Source organism: Oncorhynchus masou, unplaced genomic scaffold, assembly GCF_036934945.1.
Source record: "Oncorhynchus masou masou isolate Uvic2021 unplaced genomic scaffold, UVic_Omas_1.1 unplaced_scaffold_2146, whole genome shotgun sequence".
Lineage (NCBI taxonomy): Eukaryota > Metazoa > Chordata > Actinopteri > Salmoniformes > Salmonidae > Oncorhynchus > Oncorhynchus masou.
This window is the reverse complement of record NW_027008623.1, coordinates 60,142-81,900: the sequence shown is the minus strand read 5'-3', so window position 1 is coordinate 81,900 and position 21,759 is coordinate 60,142. Positions and strand designations below refer to the sequence as shown.

Below are 21,759 nucleotides of genomic sequence, written 5' to 3'. Positions count from 1 at the left end.
CTCTAACCACTAGGCTACCCTGCCGCCCCTAATGACTGGAGGGTTAGTAGCTGTGTGATGTTTTTCCAGCTGGCGGATTGTCAGTCAGAACTCCATGTTCCTTTGGATCAGCCTTTGGACCTATACAACACAGCACACGTTGACAACACTTCATTCCGGATCATTACCATGCTAAATGAAGCAAATGCTTAAATACACTGTCTAATTGGCCCATGTAGCTGCATGCTCTGCCTGAGTTTTGTAACCATACTGTAGGCTACTATGGCCGACCAGTCCTACTGCATCATAGATCTTATGCCCAACCACACAAAGCTATAAATGCCCTCTGGACTCAATGGCGTGTGTGTGTGTGTGTGTGTGTGTGTGTGTGTGTGTGTGTGTGTGTGTGTGTGTGTGTGTGTGTGTGTGTGTGTGTGTGTGTGTGTGTGTGTGTGTGTGTGTGTGTGTGTGTGTGTGTGTGTGTGTGTGTGTGTGTGTGTGTGTGTGTGTGTCCTGACATCATGCCCTGGGCCAGAAGTGGGGTGATCAGAGTCAAACATGTTTAGTCATTGAGTTTTAATGTATTATCATACTTTTACAGCATCTGATAGGAAGCCAAACGCAATTAGAGCCACACATCCATGATAGGCTTGGTGTTTTGTGTGTGAGTAAAAGACTAATGTACACACTGTGGGAAAATCACCACTCTATTCCCACAATTAGAACCTAACCTTTACAACCCTCCGTTTATGACTGAATCTTGAGTGGTAACCTACTGAATTATTGAATGGTTGTCAATTGTATTTGGGCTCCTGAGTGGGGCAGTGGTCTAAGGCACTGCATCTCAGTGCTCGAGGTGTCACTACAGACCCTGGTTTGATTCCAGGCTGTATCACCACCGGCTGTGATTCGGAGTCCCATAGGGCAGACACACAATTGGCCCAGTGCTCATTGTGCAAATTTGTTTGTTTTCAATAAACATTGGACACTAAATATAGCATGCATGTTGTCAACAATCTAAGCCAACCCGTCTGTTTTGACCCATAGTTGCGCAGGCATCAGTTTTGTTGTTAACAACACAATTGGCCCAGCATCGTCCGGCTTAGGGTTTGGCCGGGTAAGGCTGTCATTGTTAGTACGAATTTGTACTGAACTGACTTGCCTAGTTAAATAAAGGTTAAATAAATCAAATATAAGTAAGCGAATACAAAGGACTGTGACGTCAGGTACTGTGAATGTTGAAATACAATAGACATACATGTCATAAGTCCTATGTAATGTCGAAGTATTTTCCTGGGATCATGTTTTGCGGTTGTTAATACAATTGTATTGTGTCAGGCTGTTACACAAAATCCTAGAACTACAGGTCCCGTCAAACCTGTTAACATACACTTCCGGCTCCTCAACTGTTGGCCACCTGTTCCCGTTAGAGCATTCTGATTGGTTTCGGTTATCTCACGCGAGGGCGTCACATAGAACGCTACGACATCGGCGAGTAAAGTCAAGTCTGCCTTCAGAGGTTCAGAATCACGTAGAGAACCGTGGAACAAATTGTCCGAGTCGTGGCTACTCTTTTTTGGGGGGAACAACCTAGGGACAAAAGGACAGCGTCTCCGTGCTTCTCGACAAGGTACATTTAGTGGTTGTCATGACATTTGATCGGGTATTTCAGTTGTTTAGCTAGATTTACAGTAACGTCTTTTTGGAATAACAGTAGCCTAGCTACCCAGTTTTCCTCTGCATCCAGTGACGCACTGCACAGCTAGCTTGAGCTGGCACCACATCCCCCGTCGGTGAGCTGCTAGTTGGTAGCTACTAGCCATTCCGCTCTTGCCTGGGCTAGATTGAGCCAATTGTTGGAAAAAGACAACGTGTGGTTGTTTTTCAAAAAGGTATGTAGCTAACTACTGTAACGTAGTTAACGCTAGATAGGTAACGCTAGTGGAACCACATCTGTCAACAAAGTGTTGCCCTGGTTCCTTCAAAGGCGACGCTTCGTTCAGAAATGTCAGTGCAGTGTAGGGTAGTTCAACACTATCTGTACATCATATCTCATATTTTGTTGGCGCTGTGGTCGATAACATTGTTGTAAATTAGAAACCTCGTCTTTTTTTGTTGTCCTCCAATTATTAGTGTGTTAAGATGGATTTAAATGTTGATATGATGATTTTTAAAATGCCAGAGATCTGTAGTTTGGAATTGTTTCTTTGTCTCGCAGCGCTACACCAGTGGTGTACTAGCGAGCTGGCTGGATCAGGCTAAGCCCGTGTTCAAATGTTTATGCTACTTTCTAGTAGCTAACCTTACTGCTTTATTTTAGCGTCTTAGTCAACCTCAAATTATAGCTTGGTTTCTTAACAGGCAGCAATTTAAATACACATTTTCAACATATTATGACTAGGTTGCTCACTATCCTCAAGTGAATGTGTTTTTAACGGTCTCCCATAGCACTCCTTTGTTTGCCTCAATAGCATTGATAAGGTGGGGATAAAATAAGATAAGGCTGACTGACAGCTGTGGTATATCAGACCATATACCACGGGTGTGACAACATTTATATTTACTCCTAATTACGTTGGTAACCAGTTTATAATAGCAATAAGGCAGCTCTGGGTTTTTAATGTGTTTTTATTTGACCTTTATTTAACTAGGTAAGTCAGTTAGGAACAAATTCTTATTTACAATGAAACCCATTGGAAGTATGTGGGTGGCTATCGCATTCAAAAGGCGTCCATCGTGCTCTCCCAGAATTTTGCGTTCAGCCAATCGGGTTGCAGCAATCTTTTTCACACCTAACCTAAGGCATTTTTAAAATGTAAATGTTAAATTGAACCTTTATTTAATTAGGCAAGTGAGTTAAGAACAAATTGGTATTTACAATGACGGCCTACCCTGGCCAAACCTGGACGACGCTGGACCAATTTTGCGCATCCCTATGGGACTCTCAATCACGGCCGGATGTGATTCAGCCTGGATTCAAACTAGGGACTGCAGTGATGCCTCTTGTACTGAGATGCAGAAGGCATAAAAGAAAGAACCCCTGGTCTGATGGTTTCAAAATAAAAGTTGTGCTTACTAAACACAGTTTTAAATGACATGTATTGGATTTGTTGTCATGAACTTGTTTACAGAACATTATTCAGTTTTAATAAAAAATATTAAACATTTATGAAGTGAAATTATAAAGTAGAATTCACCCTATATGTTTATTTTTTTGGGAGGGGGGGTGACCACGACTTTAAATCCACTAGTTTAAAGGCATGTGACTTTACATGTCAGAATAGCATTAGCAGGAAGAGTTGGTCTGTGGATGGTCAGGTACTGTCCTGGTAACCACCCTCAGGCTGTTTTTGGATTATGGTACAGAGCTCGCTATTTGTTTGACAGGGGGCGGGGTTAGTTTTGTGGTTGACGGGTCAGTCGTTGCCATGTCAACCGGCTAGGCATATACTTAACCTTATTAGCTAGGAACCTAAGAGGATCTCTAATCATTATTTACATGTTTTTAAACAGATGCAAGCTCTGCTGATGAGCTGTCAGTAGTACACTGTAGTCCACCATCTAAACAAGCTATAATATTTCATTGTTGATTGGGGTAACTTTAATTAGTCCACACAGTAACTAGCTCCATCTCATTGTATTCACAAGAGGCTTGAAATAAGACTGTAGTCAGTGTTGAGTGTAAAGCTGTAGCCTGACTAACACCAGCATCCGTCATCCTTCCGAACGTTAGCTCCAGTAAACCATCTCCGGCGTGGGCTGTAGCCTGTGTTGGAACTGATAAAAGCTTCTCTTTGCCGAGAGGAGAGAAGACACAGCTGCTTAGTGACGTCTTATAGATGTAGAGGAGATAATAAACTGACAAAACGGAGCCGTTTTTTAATATGCATGGCAATATTTCGGCATCACCAAGTCCCCGGTCGTGGTAATGCGTAGCTCCTCTGCTTGGTGGTTAGTAAGCTGGAGATGGATATGAGTCATCATCGAGGTTCCTAAACCTGCTTTTGTCACGGCTACCACCACCATGGTGTTAAATCATATCTCAACTAAAACCTTTTTTATTTTCTTTACCCTGATTTGATGTTTGGTCCTCTTCTAACTCAGATGTTTATGAAGCTAATGAGTTATGCAGTTAGTAAGGACGTAAAGGCTGTTTTCTTGGAGGCTGGGGGACTTGTAGGGAAGGAGATCAATGTGGAGACTTGTTGTTTTTGATCGACAACCAGAACTTCTAGTTCAGAAAGACTTCTTGAGGGCTACTTAGCCTAAGGGTCTGTGTGAGCTGTGTCAGGTGTGTGTGTGTGTTTTATAAGCTTTCTGGTTAAATGGGCCAGTTGGACATGGCCAGCAGAAGCTATAGCAGACAGCAGTAGACTCCAGAGATGGTGTGGTCTGTCCTCGTGGCACCACTATTCCCTATTTAATGCACATAGAAGACCTGACACATGGACAGGGAACTGAATCGCTCTACAACTACCATTAGCTAGTCAGCCCATACCTGATAGTGACAGAAGAAATGACTTAGACTCTCCCAAATGACACCCCATTCTCCCAGTGCTCTAGTTTTGACCAGATCTCTATGTAGGGTATAGACTACCATATCAAATCACATTTTATTGGTCACATACACATGTTTAGCAGATGTTATTGCGAGTGTAGCGAAATGCTTCTGTTCCTCGCTCCAACAGTGCAGTAATATCTAACAATTCACAACAATACACACACATCTAAAGTAAAATGATGTAATTAAGAAATATATAAATATTAGAACAAGCAATATCAGTGGCATTGACTAAAATACAGTATATACATGAGATGAGTTAAGCAAAAATATGTAAACATTATTAAAGTGGACAGTGATTTCAAGTCTATAGGGAACGCAGATCAGAGATGTGGTTCAACAGACATTTGAACAGGAATGCAGCTAGTCACACTGTTTGGATTGTGAGATGTACTGAGTCTGGCCTGTGTGTTTGTACTGAGGATCACTCCTTGGCAGTGAGTCATTAGCGAGATACTACTGTCTGTAGACTCCTATCAATGCCAAGTAGACGGCAGAGTTATGGGCATGTCCCAAATGGTGCCCTATTCTCTATATAATGCACTACTGTAGACCAGAGCCCTATTCTCTATATAATGCACTACTGTAGACCAGAGCCCTATTCTCTATATAATGCCTATTCTCTATATATAGTGCACTACTGTTGACCAGAGACTCTATATAAGCACTACCTATTCCCTATATAGTGCACTACTTTAGACCAGAGCCCTATTCTCTATATAGTGCACTACTTTAGACCAGAGCCATATTTCCTATATAGTGCACTACTTTAGACCAGAGCCCTATTCCCTATATAGTGCACTACTTTAGACCAGAGCCCTATTCCCTATATAGTGCACTACTTTAGACCAGAGCCCTATTCCCTATATAGTGCACTACTTTAGACCAGAGCCCTATTCCCTATATAGTGCACTACTTTAGACCAGAGCCCTATTCCCTATATAGTGCACTACTTTAGACCTATATAGTGAGACCCCTATTCCCTATATAGTGCACTACTTTAGACCAGAGCCCTATTCCCTATATAGTGCACTACTTTAGACCAGAGCCCTATTCCCTATATAGTGCACTACTTTAGACCAGAGCCCTATTCCCTATATAGTGCACTACTTTAGACCAGAGCCCTATTCCCTATATAGTGCACTACTTTAGACCAGAGCCCTATGGGAGATGAGATGTTACTATCTGGTATAGGTAGACTGGCTGTGGTAGTGGTCTTCTATCTGGTACAGGTAGACTGGCTGTGGTAGTGGTCTTCTATCTGGTACAGGTAGACTGGCTGTGGTAGTGGTCTTCTATCTGGTACAGGTAGACTGGCTGTGGTAGTGGTCTTCTATCTGGTACAGGTAGACTGGCTGTGGTAGTGGTCTTCTATCTGGTACAGGTAGACTGGCTGTGGTAGTGGTCTTCTATCTGGTACAGGTAGACTGGCTGTGGTAGTGGTCTTCTATCTGGTACAGGTAGACTGGCTGTGGTAGTGGTCTTCTATCTGGTACAGGTAGACTGGCTGTGGTAGTGGTCTTCTATCTGGTACAGGTAGACTGGCTGTGGTAGTTGTAGGGTGATTCAGTTCACTGGCCTTTTCATTGTGACAGTTCCTCTCCTGCCCATTTTGTTGGATTGGGGCTTTCAGGTAGGCTCTGTGTTGGAGCTTGGTTCAACAGGCAGTGTTGAGCAAGCAGCGCCTATCCAATGTCTCAGGTCCAAACCAATGGAGCATTTGACAAACTGCCAGTTCTGCTCTGGCTTGTGGTATGAAGGACAAGTTAATGTCACAGCTTGTTCTCTCCGCTTGTGACCCTCTCTCTCCCTCTCTCTCTTGGTACCCATGTGATCCCACATGGCCGATTCCACTCCTGACAGTTCTTATGATTGAAAGCCAGAGACAGAGCACCCAGTGTTGTGGAACTTGACACAAAAGACACTCGCACACCAATCAGAGTTGGTGAGATGTGGAACACACCCAGAGACGGCTCCATTACCAGTGTTTTGTTTAGACGAGCCTCTTTCTTTCTCTGCTGTGTTTTGGTTGGACTAGTTTCTTGTTGTGAGTCTCGGTGCTGAATGGATCACTGTGTTGGTTTGTATTATATACCCAGTTACAGAGGGAAGTTAGAGGCAGGAACAGAGAAGGCTAGATACGCCCTGGGCTGGTGGTCACGTTGACAAACTAAGGCCTTAATGAAAATACAGGGTGAAGGTGAACTTTAGGCTACTTTGGTGAATTTGTAAAGCATGCAAGACAAGACATTGTGAGATGCAGATTACCAAAACATATGAGCACGCTTCTGCCTTCTCTCCCTCCTGCTGGCCTGCCTGCTGTCTCTCTCTCCCTCCTGCTGGCCTGCCTGCTGTCTCTCTCTCTCCCTCCTGCTGGCCTGCCTGCTGTCTCTCTCTCTCCCTCCTGCTGGTCCTGCCTGCTGTCTCTCTTTCTCTCCCTCCTGCTGGCCTGCCTGCTGTCTCTCTCTCTCTCTCTCTCCCTCCTGCTGGCCTGCCTGCTGTCTCTCTCTCTCCCTCCTGCTGGCCTGCCTGCTGTCTCTCTCTCTCTCTCTCCCTCCTGCTGGCCTGCCTGCTGTCTCTCTCTCTCCCTCCTGCTGGCCTGCCTGCTGTCTCTCTCTCTCCCTCCTGCTGTCCTGCCTGCTTCTCCTTCCTTCTGCTCCTCTCTCCCTCCTGCTGGCCTGCCTGCTCTCTCTCTCTCTCCCTCCTGCTGGCCTGCCTGCTGTCTCTCTCTCTCTCTCCCTCCTGCTGGCCTGCCTGCTGTCTCTCTCTCTCTCACCCTCCTGCTGGCCTGCCTGCTGTCCCTCTCTCTCTCCCTCCTGCTGGCCTGCCTGCTGTCTCTCTCGCTCTCTCCCTCCTGCTGGCCTGCCTGCTGTCTCTCTCGCTCTCTCCCTCCTGCTGGCCTGCCTGCTGTCTCTCTCGCCTCTCTCCCTCCTGCTGGCCTGCCTGCTGTCTCTCTCTCTCTCTCTCTCCCTCCTGCTGGCCTGCCTGCTGTCTCTCTCTCTCTCTCTCCCTCCTGCTGGCCCTGCTCTGTCTGCTCACCCTCCTGCTGGCCTGCCGCTCTCGCTCTCTCTCTCCCTCCTGCTGGCCTGTCTGCTCTGTCTCTCTCGCCCTCCTGCTGGCCTGCCTGCTCTCTCTCTCGCCCTCCTGCTGGCCTCCTGCTCTGTCTCTCTCTCCCTCCTGCTGGCCTGCCTGCTCTGTCTCTCTCTCTCTCCCTCCTGCTGGCCTGCCTGCTCTGTCTCTCTCTCCCTCCTGCTGGCCTGCCTGCTTACGCTCTCTCTCCCTCCTGCTGGCCTGTCTGCTTACCCTCTCTCTCTCTCTCTCTCTCTCTCTCTCTCTCTCCCTCCTGCTGGTCTGCCTGCTTACCTCTCTCTCTCCCTCCCTCCTGCTGGCCTGCCTGTTCTCAATTCAATTTAAGGGCTTCATTGGCATGGAAAAAATGTTAACATTGCCAAAGCAAGTGAAGTACATAATAAACAAATGTGAAATAAACAATACAAATGAACAGGAAGCATTACACTCTCTCTCTCCCTGCTGCTCTCCTGCTTGATCTGGCTCTTGGCTAATGATGAAAATGTGTTCAGTCTTTGGTCTGTTGCATGTAGAATAGCCTAGCCTCGTCGTGTAGAATAGCCTAGCCTCGTCGTGTAGAATAGCCTAGCCTCGTCGTGTAGAATAGCCTAGCCTCGTCGTGTAGAATAGCCTAGCCTCGTGTAGAATAGCCTAGCCCTCGTGTAGAATAGCCTAGCCGTGTAGAATAGCCTAGCCTCGTCGTGTAGAATAGCCTAGCCTAGCCTCGTCGTGTAGAATAGCCTAGCCTCGTCGTGTAGAATAGCCTGTAGAATAGCCCTAGTGTAGAATAGCCGTGTAGAATAGCCTAGCCTCGTCGTGTAGAATAGCCTAGCCTCGTGGAATGTAGAATAGCCTAGCCTCGTCGTGTAGAATAGCCTAGCCTCGTGTAGAATAGCCGTGTAGAATAGCCTAGCCGTGGATGACATCAACGTCGCCTGGAAACAGAGGGATCGTCGGGCCAGTCTTGCGAGCACGGGGCAACCTACTTCTCATTTTTGCCCCATATGAAATGACAGCAGGCTACCAGTAGCCTTTATTCATGACCCTTTCAGATATAATGGAATGTGGCCCCTAGAAAGCGTCTCGGCTGTGGCATGCCTGTCTGTTATGCTATGCTACTGATGTTTACATTTGATTTTTTTATTCACCATTTATTTAACTAGGCAAGTCAGTTAAAAACAAATTCTTATTTACAATGACGGCCTGCCAGGGAACAGTGAGTTAACTGCCTTGTTCAAGGGCACAAAGACAGATTTTTACCTTGTCATGTCAGGGATTCGATCCAGCAACCTTTCGGTTACTGGCCCAACGCTCTAACCACTGGGCTTCCCTGCCTCTAACCACTGGGCTTCCCTGCCTCTAACCACTGGGCTTCCCTGCCTCTAACCACTGGGCTTCCCTGCCTCTAACCACTGGGCTACCCTGCCTCTAACCACTGGGCTACCCTGCCTCTAACCACTGGGCTCCCCTGCCTCTAACCACTGGGCTCCCCTGCCTCTAACCACTGGGCTCCCCTGCCTCTAACCACTGGGCTCCCCTGCCTCTAACCACTGGGCTACCCTGCCTCTAACCACTGGGCATTTTACTGGTCTGTAAAGGAATGAGGCTTCCCTGCCATTATTCCATTGTAAATTGACCTATAATGTAACCAGTTTGGCTCCAGTGGTCATAACCATATGGGATAGGGCCATTATTCCATTGTAAATTGACGTAGAAGTTAAGGATTTTTTTTCTAACCACTGGGCCGAGAAACCCTGCCTAAGCGTTAACCACTGGGCCACATCCCTAGTGTCCACTGCCTCTAACCACTGGGCTTCCCTGCCTCTAACCACTGGGCTTACCTGCTCTAACCACTGGGTATTTCCCTGCCTCTAACCACTGGGTTCCCCTGCCTCTAACCACTGGGCACCCTAGTCTAGCACCACACCTGTCCTCTAACCACTGGGCTACCCTGCCTCTAACCACTGGGCTCCCCTGGTTCTAAAGACTCTAACTTCTCTGGAGATATCAAAACGGGCATTTTACTGGTCTGTAAAGGAATGCTCTGAAAACAGCTTCATTAGCCATTATTCTGCATTGTAAATTTCTGTAAATGAATGAGTTTGGCTCAGTGGTCATACATATGTGATAGGGCCATTATTCTGATTGTAAATTGCAGTAAATTTGACCCGGAGGGTTTTTTTTGTTGGAAAACTAGTTTGAATGTCTGTTTTTGCTTTGTTTTCAAAATGGTTAATTTGCCACATCCCTAGTGTGTAACACAAGGTCAAGCCAGATAACATGTTCAATGTACCTGCTGTGACACCAGCAGGTATTTCACCTGTTCCTCTAGAAAGACAGGTTCCCACATCGTCCTAGGCCTCATGCAAACTAGTCTAGCATCACGACACACCTGTCCTTTGTGTTCCAGTGCTTGTCTAACAGGTTCTACTGGTTCCCCAAAGACCACTAGCAGGACGGTCAACTTTCAAAACCAATCGTGTTGTGTTCCAGGTAAGAGAGAAGGTCTGAAAACAGAAGTGACATTAACCCAGATTATTTTCATCAGGCTAGATCTTCTGTAACTGAACTATTGTAGCTCAGTTTCATGTTGTGTTCCAGGACAGAAGGGAGGTGATTGACAGGTAGCAGTGTTCTGTTCCAGGAGGGTTTGGATTTGTTGTGTATAACTAGTTTGCGTACAACCTGTGCTGCCTGCTTTGTCACTTTCAAATGTCACTCCAGGCTTTAGAGGGAGGTAGCTACTAGCTAGGTAGCGTGTTGTGTTCCAGGCTAGAGGGAGGTAGCTACTAGCTAGGTAGCGTGTTGTGTTCCAGGCTAGAGGGAGGTAGCTACTAGCTAGGTAGCGTGTTCTGTTCCAGGCTAGAGGGAGGTAGCTACTAGCTAGGTAGCGTGTTGTGTTCCAGGCTAGAGGGAGGTAGCTACTAGCTAGGTAGCGTGTTCTGTTCCAGGCTAGAGGGAGGTAGCTACTAGCTAGGTAGCGTGTTGTGTTCCAGGCTAGAGGGAGGTAGCTACTAGCTAGGTAGCGTGTTGTGTTCCAGGCTAGAGGGAGGTAGCTACTAGCTAGGTAGCGTGTTCTGTTCCAGGCTAGAGGGAGGTAGCTACTAGCTAGGTAGCGTGTTGTGTTCCAGGCTAGAGGGAGGTAGCTACTAGCTAGGTAGCGTGTTGTGTTCCAGGCTAGAGGGAGGTAGCTACTAGCTAGGTAGCGTGTTGTGTTCCAGGCTAGAGGGAGGTAGCTACTAGCTAGGTAGCGTGTTGTGTTCCAGGCTAGAGGGAGGTAGCTACTAGCTAGGTAGCGTGTTGTGTTCCAGGCTAGAGGGAGGTAGCTACTAGCTAGGTAGCGTGTTCTGTTCCAGGCTAGAGGGAGGTAGCTACTAGCTAGGTAGCGTGTTGTGTTCCAGGCTAGAGGGAGGTAGCTACTAGCTAGGTAGCGTGTTCTGTTCCAGGCTAGAGGGAGGTAGCTACTAGCTAGGTAGCGTGTTGTGTTCCAGGCTAGAGGGAGGTAGCTACTAGCTAGGTAGCGTGTTGTGTTCCAGGCTAGAGTGAGGTAGCTACCAGCTAGGTAGCGTGTTGTGTTCCAGGCTAGAGTGAGGTAGCTACCAGCTAGGTAGTGTGTTGTGTTCCAGGCTAGATGGAGGTAGCTACTAGCTAGGTAGCGTGTTGTGTTCCAGGCTAGAGGGAGGTAGCTACTAGCTAGGTAGCGTGTTGTGTTCCAGGCTAGAGGGAGGTAGCTACCAGCTAGGTAGCGTGTTCTGTTCCAGGCTAGAGGGAGGTAGCTACTAGCTAGGTAGCGTGTTGTGTTCCAGGCTAGAGGGAGGTAGCTACTAGCTAGGTAGCGTGTTCTGTTCCAGGCTAGAGGGAGGTAGCTACTAGCTAGATAGCTGTTCGATATGTGTTGTGGATATATGACGCTCACTGCAGGTTCTACATGTGTGTCCTGCCAGTGCTTTCACACCACCACAAACCAGGCTTTAATGTATCCAGAACGGTCACAGCGTCACACCGACTGCTAGGCTAAACTCCATGATCTCAACCTATTGTTCAGTCACATCCCCTCTTCAACACACACTGACCCCCCGAGCCTTAAAACTCCTCCATTCACCATCAATTCTCCTCTCAAAAGCTCCTTGCTCTTTGTCGCTCACAAAAGAGAGAGAAATCAATTCTCAATGACATTTCTTCTTCCCTCTTTCAGCCCTGCTCTATTTCTCTCTCCATCAGGCAACGTAATTGATTTGTCTATTCCTCTGATACAGAAACAGTAAAGCCTGTCTCTGGCTGAACACTGAGAATCTACTCCAAGTCCTTGGGAGGTCTCTTTCTTTTCTTATTATGGAGTCTATTTCTGTGTTCCGAATGGCACCCTATTCCCTATCTAGTGCACTCCTTTTGACCAGAGCCCATTGTAGTGTAGCATGGTATACCGGTACCACGGTAATATCAGCCTACCAAAACGTCATATGATAGTACCACATTTTTCATCCCTACAGATCTAAAGAACCTGCTGGAGCTTGTTATGAAATGTTTATAAAGTCAGTTGTCTTTTTAAATTATTATTTTTATTTTTTATTCTGTAAAAAAAATAATTAAGCAACAGCCACTAGTCTCTTGTATGGGCAGGTTCAATAATGTCCACTTGACTTTCATGCACATATCAGGTGTGGGAGCTGCAGTCTGTCAGCTGTGTGTCCTTCCAGCCATCACTCACCTGCTTCTCTCTGTCAGCTGCGTGTCCTTCCAGCCATCACTCACCTGCTTCTCTCTGTCAGCTGCGTGTCCTTCCAGCCATCACTCACCTGCTTCTCTCTGTCAGCTGCGTGTCCTTCCAGCCATCACTCGCGTGTCCTTCCAGCCATCACTCACCTGCTTCTCTCTGTCAGCTGCGTCTCCTTCCAGCCATCACTCACCTGCTTCTCTCTGTCAGCTGCGTCTCCTTCCAGCCATCACTCACCTGCTTCTCTCTGTCAGCTGCGTCTCCTTCCAGCCATCACTCACCTGCTTCTCTCTGTCAGCTGCGTCTCCTTCCAGCCATCACTCACCTGCTTCTCTCTGTCAGCTGCGTCTCCTTCCAGCCATCACTCACCTGCTTCTCTCTGTCAGCTGCGTCTCCTTCCAGCCATCACTCACCTGCTTCTCTCTGTCAGCTGCGTCTCCTTCCAGCCATCACTCACCTGCTTCTCTCTGTCAGCTGCGTCTCCTTCCAGCCATCACTCACCTGCTTCTCTCTGTCAGCTGCGTCTCCTTCCAGCCATCACTCACCTGCTTCTCTCTGTCAGCTGCGTCTCCTTCCAGCCATCACTCACCTGCTTCTCTCTGTCAGCTGCGTGTCCTTCCAGCCATCACTCACCTGCTTCTCTCTGTCAGCTGCGTCTCCTTCCAGCCATCACTCACCTGCTTCTCTCTCTGTCAGCTGCGTCTCCTTCCAGCCATCACTCACCTGCTTCTCTCTCTGTCAGCTGTGTCTCCTTCCAGCCATCACTCACCTGCTTCTCTCTGTCAGCTGCGTCTCCTTCCAGCCATCACTCACCTGCTTCTCTCTGTCAGCTGCGTCTCCTTCCAGCCATCACTCACCTGCTTCTCTCTCTGTCAGCTGCGTCTCCTTCCAGCCATCACTCACCTGCTTCTCTCTCTGTCAGCTGCGTCTCCTTCCAGCCATCACTCACCTGCTTCTCTCTGTCAGCTGCGTCTCCTTCCAGCCATCACTCACCTGCTTCTCTCTGTCAGCACTTCCTGTGTATCTATTTCCCCATCAGTTTTAAATATAGTTTCTGTGATGTAGAGGGAGGGTTCAGTCCCTGATGGGTCTTCTGATGTTACATTTTGACTCATTGGAGCAGAGCAAAGTTCATGCATTGGATATAATTTCATCCCTGGTATAACCAGGAGCTCAAGGCCAGTCTGATTGGCTCTGCTAGTTCGCTGTCACGCAGCAATGCCAGAGAGGAAAAACCGCTTCACGACGGTTAAACAAATCTGACCCAACTTTTCTCTCTCTTCCTACTTGATTTTGCGCATTTTGATATAATTTCACAAACCGTGTCGCGGGCCGTTTTTTAAAACTGATCGCGGCCCACTAATTATTGGTTTGATGACAACGTTGTTCAGTCAACCTGGTAACTTGGCAGTAGGTTTAGACACATCTGATTGGCCCAGGAAGAAAGGAAAATGCAGTATTCTATTATAGTGAACAGGGTGTAGTTAATTCAATGTGTTGTTTTAGTAGCTGTGTGAGTATCAGGGAACAGTGTGTAGCTGTGTAAATATCAGGGAACCGTGTGTAGTTGAGTGGCTGTGTGAATATCAGGGAACAGATTTTGTGTGTAGCTCATCCGCTAACATTTATTAAACCGGAACAAGTGTCGGGGGGCGAACAGGACGCTAGGCCACTCTGAACACCTGGGTCAGTGGTATCTACTTCAGGGGAGCTGGGTTCCTTGGGTCAGTGTGGGATTTGTCCCAAATTGCACCCTATTCCCTTTACAATGCACTATGGGCCCATAGGGCTCTGATCTAAACTAGTGCACTGAATAGGGAATAGGGTGCCAGGCATGGTGTCCTCTCCAGTTATGACCTGCCCTCCCTTCTCTCCACCCCCCCCCCCCCCTTCTCGATCATGGCCTTTTCTGCTATTGGATAGAATAGCCAAGCTAATAGAGATGATGCCTGTGGTTTCTCTATCATGGGTTTAAACTGGGAAAGATTTGGCTCTGAAACTCAATGTAGCCCTGTGGTGGAGGCTGAAGGTGTCTATTGACAGCTGGAACAGTGATACATTAGATTGATACTTTATTGATTCCAGATCCAACTTGCTCTGTATACTGAGAGTTGATTGGTTCCAGATCCAACTCTCTCTGTATACTGAGTGTTGAGTGTGTGTGCGCCAAATGAGCACATCTCTTCTGGAGCACAGTACAGTGGGATGTAGCTAGTTCTACAGCCCTACAGCCAGCCCTACAGCCAGCCCTACAGCCCTACAGCCAGCCAGCCCTACAGCCAGCCCTACAGCCAGCCCTACAGCTAGCAAAGCCAGCCCTACAGCTAGCAAAGCCAGCCCTACAGCTAGCAAAGCCAGCCCTACAGCTAGCAAAGCCAGCCCTACAGCTAGCAAAGCCAGCCCTACAGCTAGCAAAGCCAGCCCTACAGCTAGTAAGCCTAGCAAAGCCAGCCCTACAGCTAGCAAAGCCAGCCCTACAGCTAGCAAAGCCAGCCCTACAGCTAGCAAAGCCAGCCCTACAGCTAGCCAAGCCCTACAGCCAGCCAAGCCAAGCCCTACAGCCAGCCAAGCCAAGCCCTACAGTCAGCCAAGCCAGCCCTACAGTCAGCCAAGCCAGCCCTAAAGCCCCAGCCAGCCAGTAAAGCCAGCCCCAGCCCTAAGCCAGCCAAGCCAGCCCAGCCAGTAAAGCCAGCCCTACAGTCAGTAAAGCCAGCCCTACAGTAAAGCCAGCCCTACAGCCAGCCCTACAGTCAGTAAAGCCAGCCCTACAGCTGCTGTGACTGTACTGATGTGTTTCAAGACACAGCACAACTCATCTAGTTAGCTAGGGCCTCCATGGTCCCACAGCAAACGATGCAGAGGAAATTGAACACATTATTGTGTGTGTGTGTGGAATGAGCGACTGGGTAGACCCACTGTCTTGACAGATTTGCATATTCTTCTCTTTTGTCTGTAAGAAACGGTGGTGTTTTCCACCAGGGACATTCTCCACACTCTGCTTCCTGTTTCCTTTCCTCCTGTATGTCTCAGACAGTGTCGCCAAGCTCAAAACCTGATACATTTGTAATATGCCCTGTCTACAAAATATTGGTCTTGAAAACACTGTTCTTTCGAATAGAAATATTGACCCAATATTGTATCTGTGTTAAATGTGCTTTGCTGGAAGTTTTTTTAGAAGTTAACAAGCGTGATATGTAGTCTATTTCTTGGTGTGTATTTTCTCATTCTGAGGAATTGGTGCGAAAGGGTCTCGATTGGCCGGTTAATCCTGTATGCAGCTCATCAGACTGGAGACATTAGAACACACACACACACACACACACACACACACACACACACACACACACACACACACACACACACACAATCTGTTCCTATCGAGCTTCACTGGAACAAAGTGACTTGTCTCTGTGCCTGTTAGATGGTTTTCCTGCCGTTTCCCATCTGTTCTGAGGGCATCCCAAATGGTCTGGACCACACAGTCCTAGACCATACGGTCATTTATATATAACATGCATTTAAAAAAAACCTCTAATTTCAGCCTTCCTATGTGTCCTTGGGCAGTTTTCTCCCCATGTAGAAAGATTTCACATTTCTCACTAACCATGTTTCCATTCACAGTTTTTATGTGAGTTAAGTCACACCCTATTAAAAAAAATATCCCAACAGCTGTGAAGAAAGCAGGACGTTTCGGCACATTTAAAAACATATCCCAACAGCTGTGAAGAAAGCAGGACGTTTCGGGCTAATAATTATAATAAAAAATAAAATAAAAATGCCAACAGATAATATGTTCAACACGGTGGGATGTTTTTGTGACAGTAATATTAATTATGTGAGAAAATGAGGTAGAAACACCTTTATGGGTAAATATTGACATGATAACCGTATTGAAGTCAACCCTGGAGTAACGTGATGACATGGTGTTTGGTCGTCAGGATAGGTCGTCAGACTAGTCAGGTCGTCAGACTAGTCAGGTCGTCAGACTAGTCAGGTCGTCAGACTAGTGAGGTCATCAGGCTAGTCAGGTCGTCAGACTAGTGAGGTCATCAGGCTAGTCAGGTCGTCAGACTAGTCAGGATCGAGGGAAAGATGAATGGAGCAAAGTACAGAGATCCTTGATGAAAACCTGCTCCAAAGCACTCAGGACCTCTGACTGGGGTGAAGGTTGACCTTTCAACTGGACAACGACCCTAAGCACACAGCCAAGACAATGCAGGAGTAGCTTCAGGACAAGTCTCTGAATGTCCTTGAGTGGCCCAGTCAGAGGCCAGACTTGAACCCGATCGAATATCTCTGGAGACCTGAAAATAGCTGTGCAGCGACGCTCACCATCCAACTTGTCTTCAGCTTGAGAGGATCTGCAGAGAAGAATGGGAGAAACTCCTCACATACAGAGGTTCCAAGCTTGTTGCGCCATAGCCAAGAAGACTCAAGGCTGTAATCACCGTGCTTCAACAAAGTACTGAGTAAAGGGTCTGAATACTTATGTAAATGTGATATTTCAGTAAATTTGCCAACTTTTCTAAAAAACCTGTTTTTTCTTGAAAGGTCAAGGGCTCTGAATACTTTCCGAATGCACTGTATAGGTTTAACATTTAGCCTATGCCAAAAATGGAATATGCCATTTGGCATGTCGCCCTGCTGAGTGCCTCCTGCGCCGTTGTGCGTCGCCAGACTCCTCGAGTGGTGCAGTCATGTTCAAACATGTCATCACCGTTGACGATGGCTGTCAAACATGGTGGAAAGTATCGTAGAATCGCCCAACCTTTCTGTATAGCGACGAGGGATGGCATTTGAGGAACACATGGCTTTGTCATCAGCAACACCATCTGCTAGCCAGGCATTGTCTTTTTGAATGTATTTAATTTTCCTCCTCCCTCTAAAACATCTTCCTGTTCCCTTCTTGTTGTTCCCTAGCAGAGGGCTTGGATGTTGTCCAAGCTATGCTCTATAATTTGAAGGAAATGCGTGATGGGAAGTGGAATCAATCACAGGATGTTGTTTTTCTGACTGTGTGTACGGACCAGCCTGGTCTACGGGTCTGACTGTGTGTACGGACCAGCCTGGCCTACGGGTCTGACTGTGTGTACGGACCAGCCTGGCCTACGGGTCTGACTGTGTTTACGGACCAGCCTGGTCTACGGGTCTGACTGTGTGTACGGACCAGCCTGGTCTACGGGTCTGACTGTGTGTACGGACCAGCCTGGCCTACGGGTCTGACTGGGTCTGACTGTGTGTACGGACCAGCCTGGCCTACGGGTCTGACTGTGTGTACGGACCAGCCTGGCCTACGGGTCTGACTGTGTGTACGGACCAGCCTGGCCTACGGGTCTGACTGTGTGTACGGACCAGCCTGGCCTGACGTACGGGCCCTGACTGTGTGTACGGGTACGGGTCTGACTGTGTGTACGGACCAGCCTGGCCTACGGGTCTGACTGTGTGTACGGACCAGCCTGGCCTACGGGTCTGACTGTGTGTACGGACCAGCCTGGCCTGGCCTACGGGTCTGACTGTGTGTACGGACCAGCCTGGCCTACGGGTCTGACTGTGTGTACGGACCAGCCTGGTCTACGGGTCTGACTGTGTGTACGGACCAGCCTGGTCTACGGGTCTGACTGTGTGTACGGACCAGCCTGGTCTACGGGTCTGACTGTGTGTACGGACCAGCCTGGCCTACGGGTCTGACTGTACGGACCAGCCTGGCCTACGGGCCTGGACCAGCCTACGGGTCTGACTGTGTGTACGGACCAGCCTGGTCTACGGGTCTGACTGTGTGTACGGACCAGCCTGGCCTACGGGTCTGACTGTGTGTACGGACCAGCCTGGCCTACGGGTCTGACTGTGTGTACGGACCAGCCTGGCGGGTCTGACTGGGTCTGACTGTGTGTACGGACCAGCCTGGCCTACGGGTCTGACTGTGTGTACGGACCAGCCTGGCCTACGGGTCTGACTGTGTGTACGGGTCTGACTGTGACCAGCCTGGCCTACGGGTCTGACTGTGTGTACGGACCAGCCTGGTCACTGTGTGTACGGACCAGCCTGGTCTGGGTCTGACTCATGGGTTTGCGCTGTCTTGCCAATTCCTACACCGTCAGATCTTGGACCAGGCTATGTACTTATCAATGTCCTCTATCTTCCAGAAGTCAAAACAACCAGTGTTGATCTGTTAAGAACTTCCATACTTCGCTCTTTCCTTTTTTTCTTTCCACGATCTTCTAGTCGACTGTGATTTCTGTAGATGCATTCCCCTACACGCTACGACTGGCCCTCGTCTGATGTGAGAGCAGAGTGTTTGTGGTGTGTGTTTTTAGTGTGTCAATGTGTTTTAGTACGAGTACAGTACGGACCACCCCCATGCTGGCCGCGGAGGGAGATTTTGGGGAAGGTGGCAACTGGTGTGTGTGACTGACTACAAGGTCTTTTCAGGGATTAGTGAACGGGCCAGGCTGCACTGTGTGTGTGTGTGTGTACATTGTGTGCTTGCACGTGTCCTGCAACTGCTGGTGTGTAAGCACATAATGGTATGCAGGTCAGGCTCACAGAGGGCGTTCCATACAGTGGTTCTGCACTGCAGTTCTCTTCCTGTCCCCGTCCACCATAGAATTCCATGGTCCACGTCACAGTGTGCTGCCAGAGAGAAGAAGAGAGGAGGAGTTACAATGTGCTCCAGTGCTTCAGGCATGTTCACCTTGACTTGGCATCAGTGTGTGTGTGTGTGTAGTCTAGGCTTCTAGTCTGTAAAGGGAGTAATCTGGAATATGTTTTAGCTCCCCAGAGCTCTGTAGAACAGGGAGCTATAAACTATTGAACAAGCTCTTCTCTGTCCAGACTCCAGCAGCAGGGTTTGTGAGGTAGGTGGTATGTTTCTAGAATCTTCAATACAACACCTTACTGTCCTGGAGATGACAGGAGTCTCTACAGGTTTGTACAGCAACACCTTACCGTCCTGGAGATGACAGGAGTCTCTACAGGTTTGTACAGCAACACCTTACCGTCCTGGAGATGACAGGAGTCTCTACAGGTTTGTACAGCAACACCTTACTGTCCTGGAGATGACAGGAGTCTCTACAGGTTTGTACAGCAACACCTTACTGTCCTGGAGATGACAGGAGTCTCTACAGGTTTGTACAGCAACACCTTACTGTCCTGGAGATGACAGGAGTCTCTACAGGTTTGTACAGCAACACCTTACTGTCCTGGAGATGACAGGAGTCTCTACAGGTTTGTACAGCAACACCTTACTGTCCTGGAGATGACAGGAGTCTCTACAGGTTCTTACAGCAACACCTTACTGTCCTGGAGATGACAGGAGTCTCTACAGGTTTGTACAGCAACACCTTACTGTCCTGGAGATGACAGGAGTCTCTACAGGTTCGTACAGCAACACCTTACTGTCCTGGAGATGACAGGAGTCTCTACAGGTTCGTACAGCAACACCTTACTGTCCTGGAGATGACAGGAGTCTCTACAGGTTTGTACAGCAACACCTTACTGTCCTGGAGATGACAGGAGTCTCTACAGGTTTGTACAGCAACACCTTACTGTCCTGGAGATGACAGGAGTCTCTACAGGTTTGTACAGCAACACCTTACTGTCCTGGAGATGACAGGAGTCTCTACAGGTTCTTACAGCAACACCTTACTGTCCTGGAGATGACAGGAGTCTCTACAGGTTCTTACAGCAACACCTTACCGTCCTGGAGATGACAGGAGTCTCTACAGGTTCTTACAGCAACACCTTACTGTCCTGGAGATGACAGGAGTCTCTACAGGTTTGTACAGCAACACCTTACTGTCCTGGAGATGACAGGAGTCTCTACAGGTTCGTACAGCAACACCTTACCGTCGTGGAGATGACAGGAGTCTCTACAGGTTTGTACAGCAACACCTTACTGTCCTGGAGAAGACAGGAGTCTCTACAGGTTTGTACAGCAACACCTTACTGTCCTGGAGATGACAGGAGTCTCTACAGGTTTGTACAGCAACACCTTACTGTCCTGGAGATGACAGGAGTCTCTACAGGTTTGTACAGCAACACCTTACTGTCCTGGAAACGACAAGTCTTTGTTGCCTCATGGGGTGTTGGGGGGGGTGAAAGAAGGATGAAATGAAGATTAGATGAGTGTCAGACTATTAGCCAGGAGAGGAAGAGGTATGAAGAGACAGAGAGAGAGAGAGAGAGGAGAGATGTTCAGTGTTTACAGCCAGAGAGGAGTTTAATCTTTGTGTGGACTCTTGGGTTACTCTCCATGTCCTTGGCATTGTAAGTCGCTAAGCTACCCATCAGGACACCCAACCAGACTGGTTATTGACCATTTGTAATTGTGACCATTGCAGTGACCATTGACTGTGACTGACATTTCACAGTGTGTAATGCTGACTTGTAATTCTCTGTCTGGGTCTAAATCTTGATATAAGTATAACGACACTGTTTTCATGTAGACATACTGTCTTGGCTTGGGCCATATATCCTATAGATCATATAGGGGGTATTTGGACATGTCAACAATCATCTTATTACCATTTAAAAATATATACATTTTGGGGTTTGGGGCCCCTCCCCTGCTGCGTGCTACACCAGTCCTTATCTGGTTACCGCCCTAATACTGGCAAATACAAACAATTCATAACAAGAAATTCAAAATAAGAACTAATTTCCTCTCCCTTCCTTCCCTTTGTCTCTTTCCTACTCCCTCCATCCATTCCTGTCTCCTCTCCCTCTCTTCCTTTAGGCTCCTTACCAGTCTACCGACCCCCACCCTTTCTGGCCAACGATTCAACCGCACCACCAGGACCCAGTTACCCCTGTCCAGCTGGAGGAGGACCTCCACCACCTCTACAGTCCAGCCAGGCTGGTCAGTCCACAGCGGTCAGCGGGGGAGTATCAGGCCAGCAGCCAAGCTGGAGGGAGCCGGAGGAGGGGAGCTGGAGCCGCAGCAGAGGCCCTCAGGGGCCGAGGGTCCGGGCTTCATGTTGAGGTATAGAGGCTGTGGTACCGCTGCTACAGATGCTGATGGCACCACTACGGAGCAGATGGATCCGAGAGAGCAGCAGGAGGAGGAGGATGATGTCATCTCAGACGGACACACGCACAACGGTGTAACTCTGAGGGTGAGTGAGGCTTTTAGAGTATCTGGGTTGATGATACCCACTGGTACGGCTGAGTGAATACACACACACCACCCACGCACACACCGTCCCTCCCGAGGTTAGACACACACACACACACACACACACACCGTCCCTCCCGAGGTTAGACACACACACACACACCGTCCCTCCCGAGGTTAGACACACACACACACACACACACACACACACCGTCCCTCCCGAGGTTAGACACACACACACACACACACACACACACCACCCACGCACACACCGTCCCTCCCGAGGTTAGACACACACACACACACACACACACCAATAAAGCT

The 21,759-nt window shown here is 48.2% G+C and overlaps 1 protein-coding gene across 2 annotated transcripts in view; it reads left to right on the top strand.

Moving 5' to 3' along the window:
• The first annotated feature begins 1,460 nt into the window (after nucleotides 1-1,460).
• Nucleotides 1,461-21,759, top strand: part of LOC135532999 (adiponectin receptor protein 2-like) — a 74,498-nt gene continuing 54,199 nt past the window's right edge. Inside the window, exons 1-2 of one of the 2 annotated variants that reach the window (XM_064960409.1) lie at nucleotides 1,461-1,609; nucleotides 21,058-21,436. In XM_064960409.1, the coding sequence (XP_064816481.1) occupies nucleotides 21,296-21,436 (141 nt within the window). In that variant the 5' untranslated portion in view covers nucleotides 1,461-1,609; nucleotides 21,058-21,295. The other variant, XM_064960410.1, reaches the window with a different exon arrangement.